Source organism: Sabethes cyaneus, chromosome 3 (genome assembly GCF_943734655.1).
Source record: "Sabethes cyaneus chromosome 3, idSabCyanKW18_F2, whole genome shotgun sequence".
NCBI lineage: Eukaryota > Metazoa > Arthropoda > Insecta > Diptera > Culicidae > Sabethes > Sabethes cyaneus.
This window is the reverse complement of record NC_071355.1, coordinates 215,443,790-215,451,785: the sequence shown is the minus strand read 5'-3', so window position 1 is coordinate 215,451,785 and position 7,996 is coordinate 215,443,790. Positions and strand designations below refer to the sequence as shown.

At 40.0% G+C, this 7,996-nt stretch overlaps 2 protein-coding genes across 2 annotated transcripts; one reads left to right on the top strand and one right to left on the bottom strand.

The window, feature by feature from the left end:
* Window positions 1-486: 486 nt before the first annotated feature.
* LOC128740686 (uncharacterized protein K02A2.6-like) lies at window positions 487-4,410 on the bottom strand. The gene has a single exon (XM_053836250.1). The coding sequence runs from the start codon at window positions 4,408-4,410 to the stop codon at window positions 487-489; it is 3,924 nt and encodes a 1,307-aa protein (XP_053692225.1).
* Window positions 4,411-5,544: 1,134 nt separating this feature from the next.
* LOC128742769 (putative ATPase N2B) lies at window positions 5,545-7,885 on the top strand. The gene is made up of 6 exons (XM_053839221.1): window positions 5,545-6,028; window positions 6,143-6,328; window positions 6,632-6,873; window positions 6,928-7,099; window positions 7,158-7,304; window positions 7,504-7,885. Exons 1-6 carry the CDS (start codon window positions 5,642-5,644, stop codon window positions 7,744-7,746), a joined length of 1,377 nt encoding a protein of 458 aa, XP_053695196.1. The 5' UTR covers window positions 5,545-5,641; the 3' UTR covers window positions 7,747-7,885.
* Window positions 7,886-7,996: the final 111 nt, after the last annotated feature.

The following is a 7,996-nucleotide window of genomic DNA, read 5'->3' as shown; positions in this document are numbered from 1 at the left end:
TCAATTGTCTTATATCGAAACATGATTTAAAAAAAATTGCATTAGTAGTCGCCAATTTTGCTCTGTGTTGTGTGTTTACGTTTTTGAAACTATTTATTATAGTTTGAGCTATTTTGAGTTTTTTTTAGAATTTTTAGGGTTATTTTGAAACAATGAACATCTTCATGGCGCCGATGGAAGTTAGCTCTGGTATCGTTATTAGCTATGTCAAAGGGATTTGTTCGATATAAGACAAAAATTATCGTATATCGAATTGTCTGATATCGAGGTTATCTTATATTGAGGTATTCCTGTAATAACATTAGGAGGAATATTAAGATGTGTAGTATATTAACAGAAAACAACGTTTATCGAGTCGGTTACTTTTATTCTTCTGCATCTTTCCTCTACATTTTCTCTACAGTGCTGCCAAGTTATCAAGATTACAACATATCTCCCTTATTTTACAGAAAAGTTATTTAGTAAATATTATTTAGTGTTACAAATTCAATCGAGGCAGTAATCGTCGAATCGCTTGGGTCGCATTGAGGGTCGTTGTGGTCTCATCATCTTGGTAACTTCTCCGCGGGGTTCTCCTTCTACAGTCGAGTTGAGCCGACCTACTGATGTGAAAGCCGGTGTTTCTTGTAGCTCGTCCTCAGTTACAGATGGTCGTATCAAAGGTCTCACATGGGAAGTATTTCGCTTATATGTTTGACCTTCTGGTGTCTCCAAGGTTAGGCTATTACCATGTCTTTCGATCACTTTTGCTGGCACAGGAAGAAATTTTGCTGCAAGTTTATTCTGAGGTATCATGTTCTTCACTAAGACATCGTCTCCAACCGCTACTAATGATTCTCTTGCACCGACCTTAAGATCTCGATATTGTTTTGTATTGTATTTTGTTGTTCTATCCCTATCGCGCATTTCTTCATCCTCTAAACAGTCCATTTGTAGATGGGGGATCAGATCGCGAAACCTTCTCCCAAACATTAACTGCGCTGGTGGAATTCCTGTCACAGTATGTGGAGTTAGAGAATACATATAAAGATATTCCTGGATTGCTTCATGCCAGTTTGTACCTTTTTGTTTACTTATTTTTAGAATTTTCATCAACGGACGATTCTGTCTTTCGACTTCCCCATTAGCGCTGGGATAATAAGGCGTAGTATGAGTCAGTTTGATTCCATGATCGACACAGTAGTCCACCATTTCTTGGCTTGAAAAGTTCCTTGCATTATCAAATGTCAGTACCTGTGGAAGACCCATTCTTGTGAAGGTTTGTCTCAAGAACCGAATCACATCATGCGAGGTAGTTCTTTTCATGGGTTCTGCCAAAACGTATCTGCTGTAGTGGTCGATCAATACGAATATGTAGCTATCATCCGGTAACGGCCCAAGGAAATCTCCAGAAAGGTGAACCCAAGGAGCAGCAGGCAAATCTCGAATACATAACGGTTCTGGCTTCTCGAATGGTGCAACTAATTGACAATCGAAACACTGTTTGCATATTTTCTCCGCGTCAGTATCCATACCAGGCCACCAAACAGCAACTCTCATTCTACGCTTCATTTTTTCACGGCCTGGGTGTCCAATATGAGCTAACGTAAGAACTGTTTGTCGCAGTTGAACTGGAACAACAATTCTGGATCCTCTCAACAATACTTCGTTTGCAAAGCATAATTCACTTTTGAATGGAGCGTACCGTTTTAATTCACCTTCCCATTTGTCGTCCTGCAATGCCTGCTTCACTTGTTGTATCTCTTTGTCCTCCCGAGAAAACTGTATAACTTCACTCATAGTGGTTGCTGTTGGTCTGCTAACCTCCACGATAGCACAGAGAGCCGCTTCTGATCTTTTATCATACGTCTTGTCCTCTGTTTGTTTTGGAAGCCGTGATAACGGGTCTGCCACATTGTTGTTTCCTGGAATGTGTACCATTCGATAACGGTAACTCTGCATTCTTAATACCCAGCGTTCCTGTCGCTTGTTTGGTGTCGATTTTTCGTTAAATATATTTAACAATGGCTTATGATCAGTTAGTATTGTAAACTGAAGACCCGTCAAATACATCTGAAACCTGTCACAAGCCCAAGCAACGCCTAAAGCCTCTTTATCAATAGTCGAGTATTTTCGCTCTGTCTGGGATAAAGTCTTGCTTGCATAACTAATCACACGGGGCTCGTTGTGTGTGACTTGTACCAGCACGGCACCTAATCCGTTATCGCTCGCGTCAGTGATTAGTATCGTTTTGTTCCGCGGATTGTAGTATCCCAGATGCTGAGGATTAGCAAGCGCTGCTTTGAGTCTTTCAAATGCCCGCAGTCTCTCTGTTGTCCACTTAAATTTAGCACCTTTAACAGTCATTTGTCGCAACGATGTTGATATTTCCGAAAGGTTTGGAATGAACTTGCCTACGTAGTTCACTAAACCGAGAAAACTTCGCATTTCGCTCGCAGATTGTGGCTGCCTAAACGACTGTATCGCATTAACCTTATTGTTCATCGGGAGTATACCATGTTCCGATAATGTGTGACCCATGAAATCTACAGATTTCCTTCCAAACTCGCATTTCTTGATATTCACCGTTAATCCATATTCGGCGAGCCGCTGCAAAACTAGTTTTACGCTGATATCATGCTCCTGCCTCGTCGTTGCGAAAACGAGAATATCGTCGATAAAAACACGCACGTTTTTCAATCCCTTCAATACTCGTTCTATTTCTCGCTGAAATATTTCAGCGGCACAGTTCATACCAAACATGAGCCTCTTGTATCTGTAATATGCATTCGGAGTCACGAAGGTAGTTATTTCGCGAGAGTCGGGGTCTAATTCGATTTGGTGAAACGCCTTTACCAGGTCGATTTTGCTAAAGAACTTGCACCCGCTCAGGTGAGGCATTATCTCATCGAATGTTGGTAACGGATGTCTCTCGGGGATTATAGCTTTATTGGCCATGCGCATATCAACACATAGCCGAACATTTTTTCCACAGTCCTTCGGAGTAACTACTAAAGGTGATGCCCATGTAATCTTAAGGGGCGCGGGCTCAATTATATCCTGCTGTAGCAGGTCATTCAGTTTTTCTTCGACAATATCTAGTAACGGAATTGGTAAACGTCTTGCAGGCTGCTGAACAGGCAGAACATCAGTGTTGATTTTTAATTTTACTTGTAGATTCTTCAGTTTTCCCACTTCCAGGTCTGCCTTATCCCGAACGCAAAATACTTCACCGTATATCTTTAAAACATTTAATTCTAAAGCCGTGGATTTGCTCAGCAAGCTGGCGCCTTCCATATTTTTAACGACGTATATTTCATGAAATACCTTTTTTGCTCGGGTCGCTATATCCGCCTTGAATATTTTATGAACTTTTATCTTACCGTCACCATATACCCGAAGAAATTTACGCGTTTTCCGAACCTCGCTATATTTGCATCCTTGTAGTTTTAGCCGGCGCCATGTACCCCGGCTGATAACATTAACGTGGGCTCCAGAATCTACGATCCAGTCAATTTTAACTCCACCTGTATAGCACGTTATCTTGTCGTGTTTAGTGCCCGTAGCGTAAACTTGTTGTACATCGTCGTCACTATCGTCACTACTGAGATCGCCGCCTTTAGCACCAACCTCGTCTCCGGAATCCTGGCATTGCCATACTCTTTTCGCTTTCTGCTGTTTTGTTTTACGGTTTTCTGGTTTTGTTCTGCACATTTTTCTAAAATGTCCCACTATTTTACAAGAATCACAAATTTTATTCTTGGCGGGGCAATTTTTATCATTTGCAAAGTGCCCGATATTTCCACATCGAAAACATTTTTCATTCTTTTTCGCTTTTCTGATTTGATTCACACTACTTTGTTCCACTGGATCAAAACTTTTTTTCATGTCTGCTCTGTTTCTATTTACTGTTTCCAAAACGCGTGCCTCTTGTACGATCTCTTCTACTGTCATGAGTTTCTTTTTAATAATCGCCTCCCGCAGATTGTCAGAGAGACTATTATCGAACACTTGCTCAGTAATCCTCATATCCAGTGCATTACCGTACTCACACAAACGTCCTTGTTCGCGGAGACGAGCGACAAACTTCTCTACGGATTCGTCTTCTGCTTGTTTGATTTTTCGAAAAAGATAACGATCGTAGGGAGTATTGGAGAAGGGTGCGAAATGAGCATCAAGTAACTTTATTGCCTCACGGAAAATATCTGACCCAGCCGGTGGCGCTTCATCGTTTCCTGGTATATCGTAAAAAATATCTTGTATATGCGCTCCGCCGTAATGCAACAAATATGCCTTTTTTCTGGAAGCAAGAGCAACGCAATTCACTTCGAGGTATAATTCTAATGATCGCTTCCACTTTTTCCAGCGTGTTCCTATAGATGAGGTATCAGTAGTGTCAAATGGTAGTAACGTTGGCTTGTTGTTTTCCATTTTGCTTCGATTTTGGTACACTCTCTGTAAACTGACGCAATATCACGAACAATCTTCTTTTCCGGATTTGCTTTGTTCCCCTTTTTCAGCACCACTCCTGCTGTCCTTGTCACCTGACTAAAAGTGATGCACGAACGAACTCGCCAAATTTTGTCCGCTTGATTTCCTACGAGAAAATCACGTCTTCGTCCCGGAAATCCACATATATTGACTCAAATCTACTTCCATTCGATTTACAGAGTCTTTTACACGAGTTTATACACTTTTCCCAGCTTCTCGTCGCCAAAAATGTAGTATATTAACAGAAAACAACGTTTATCGAGTCGGTTACTTTTATTCTTCTGCATCTTTCCTCTACATTTTCTCTACAGTGCTGCCAAGTTATCAAGATTACAACAAGATGAATTAAAGTTAAAAATTGATAATAATATCAAAGATGTATTTTTTTTTTCAAAAGTTTAATGAATGACATGTTCATGTGGTTATTTATTGAAAACTTTACCTTATTTCGAAGTGAAATATTTCAGAACCGACCGTACCAGTCGTACCTTTGGCGGTAAAGTGCTCTAGTAGGATTTACAGTACATCTGAAAATTTATTGATTAATTAATGATTATAGAACGTGTTGGTGCTTGATTATTTTATGTAATTTATGTTTAATTTCCTCCGAAATGACGTACTGGTGAACTGCTTATCCTCGCGGCACTGATTCACACTGATTTCTGATTCACGCAAGCAAAGCACGTTCACGAAGGTTTTCAAACCAACTGACAGCCTGTCAGCGTCATCAAGCATAACCGGTAGGTGATGCGAGATCTTCTAATTTATCTGCAAATGTAACAACTTTTACAAAGCTTACAATACTTTAAAAAATTAAGATATTCCACGTTAAGAATGAATGGAATGATGACTCAAACTCTAGTTATTTTAGTTACAGATGTTTTAAAAGTTTCCGTCACTTAATGCATCACGACCATTAATAAGTTTTGGTCATCACCGTCAGCACAGTAATCGATGTCGATTTTCTAGTAGTTCGACAATCTGGCATCACTGAGCGACACGCTCCTCGTGCTGCAATTTTTTTCGCTTATGTCTAGTAGTCTCTTCCGTCATCGAAATCAGACGCGAATGTTTCGCTAGTTCGTTATGTAGTTTGTTTCTAGTCCTTATATAATATGTTAAGCGAACTTGACCCATTTAGTGACAGTAAGTTGTTCGTCAACGCTCGAAAATGTTGTTCTTGACGAGAAGCACCGTAAGTGGTCTGAAACTGTGTTCCTGTGCTGCAACCAAAGTATTATATGGACGATTCCTCAGTAATCAACAAGCAACGATAGTTACGGAAGTAGGCAAAAGGTCTCCACTCGATTTGGTGGAGGACAAAATTGCTCGGCAGGAAATCCAACCCGATCCTCATCAAAAACGGATCACCGAGGCCTTGCAGATTGTGTACGACAGTATTCAAAGGTACAGCCCTCCTGAACCAGTCAGCGGATTTGGAAAATGGTTCAGTTTCAAGAATTCGGAAAAAGTTCAAGCACCCAAGGGCTTATACATCTATGGTAGTGTTGGTGGAGGTAAAACCATGCTGATGGATTTGTTCTACGATTGCTGTGAGGTGAGCGATGCTTCTGGTTTGGGAGCGGGAGGGGATGTAATCAAACAGCGTCGCATGACACGCGTGATGACGGAACACAGCTGATGACGCGCGCTCTTTTTTTATCATCAACAGATAAATCGCAAAAGAAGAGTACACTTTAATTCATTCATGACGGACGTTCATACGAAAATACACGAGATCAAATCGAAACAAGTTCGTGATGTTAGCAGTACTAAGCCGCAGCCGTTCGATCCTATCAAACCGGTAGCAGAACTTATCAGTGCAGATTCCTGGTTGATTTGTTTTGACGAGTTTCAGGTAAGAATTCCACAAGGGGAGTGTCTTTCAATTTGCTTTGCTGAGATATCTGCTAAGTCATGATGATCATTTAATTACAAAATTTGGACGTAAAAGTAGTAAAGAGATTAACAACTCGTAGTTAATAAGAATAAATTACAACTGATTTCGTCAAAGTTAGGAATATTCTTTATTTACGCTAACAATTTGAAGGATGCTCTCTTTCGGTTCTATTTGCGCTGATTAAATTCACCCGAGTTAATAAACACCTATCACGCGAAATGTTTATCAACTTGAATAAAAGTGCATCTTTCCTTGGCACAGGTCACCGACATAGCAGATGCAATGATCCTGAAGCGGCTGTTTACGTACCTTTTCGATAGCGGAGTAATCGTGGTAGCAACAAGCAACCGGGCTCCCGATGATCTATATAAAAACGGTTTACAGCGGAGTAATTTTGTCCCCTTTATTGGAGTCCTGAAGTCGCACTGTAATGTGATCACTCTAGATAGTGGAGTCGATTACCGGACGGCGACTTTAAAGGGCGAAGGGACGCACTACTTCGTGTATGTTATATTTGCATAGTGTAATATAGTTTAATTAACAAGCTCAAATTCTAGCAAAACTCAAATGGATGCAACTGCAGCTATGGACAAGCTGTTTAAAGTTCTGTGCTCACAGGAAAATGATATGATCCGACCGAAGACTTTCACTCACTTTGGGCGAAACATAACATTTGCCAAAACCTGTGGACAGGTTTTGGATAGTACTTTTGCGGAATTATGTGATAGGGTAATGTGCTATCGCTTTTAATAAAGTTTATTTATTATTTTATTTCTATTTCCTTTAGCCTCTGGGTGCGTCGGACTACCTTCAAATAGCGCAGTTCTTCCACACTGTACTGATACGAGATATTCCGCAGCTAAATTTGAAACTGAAATCACAAACTAGACGATTTATTACTCTGATCGATACGCTGTATGATAATCGGATTAGGGTAGGTTTAAATTTGAAATTTATCATTACAGTATGCTGCTTATGTGCTGAGAGTAGAGTCAGTTATAGTATAGTTAACATAGGTTGCGTCACCGTAGAATTTATTGCTTAATTAGTTGGTATTTTGAAAGCAGCTTGTCAGAATCTTAACTTAGCGTAAACATTTTAAACAAGATTTTAATTTCTTACGTCATTTTCAGCTGGTAGTGTCATCGGACGTACCGTACAAACATCTATTTTCTAACGAAGTTCCCGACGACTTACATACCTCCGACGAGCATCGCATGTTGATGGATGATCTAAAAATCACCAAAGATTCCCATGATGCTAGCTCGAACATATTCACCGGTGAAGAGGAATTGTTTGCATTCGAGAGAACAGTGTCACGTCTTGCCGAAATGCAATCTGCCGAATATTGGTCTCTATGGGAAAAGCACCGGTAAAGATCCGCTGTTGTAGTAAATAGATGTTAAGACGTACTTAAACACAGCAAAAAAACTAGGTGCACAAATTAAATTTCGCTTGTTAATGAAGATAAATCAAATCGACTTAGATAGATGCATGTAAATATATTTATTTGAAACACGAAATACATTACATTTTAAAAATGAAGTTTTGCGATTTGAAATATTTCACTCCACATCATCCTATTTTGTTAAGAAGCTAGCAGCACTGCCAATCTGACAGCATATT

What these genes read in the sequence shown, in the direction of transcription:
- LOC128742769 (XM_053839221.1), top strand. Translation starts at nt 5,642, where the DNA reads ATGTTGTTCTTGACGAGAAGCACCGTAAGTGGTCTGAAACTGTGTTCC. An exon ending in TGTTCTACGATTGCTGTGAG is followed by an intron (nt 6,029 to 6,142) that starts GTGAGCGATGCT and finishes TATCATCAACAG; the next exon opens with ATAAATCGCAAAAGAAGAGT. An exon ending in TTGCGGAATTATGTGATAGG is followed by an intron (nt 7,100 to 7,157) that starts GTAATGTGCTAT and finishes TATTTCCTTTAG; the next exon opens with CCTCTGGGTGCGTCGGACTA.
- LOC128740686 (XM_053836250.1), bottom strand. Translation starts at nt 4,410, where the DNA reads ATGGAAAACAACAAGCCAACGTTACTACCATTTGACACTACTGATACC.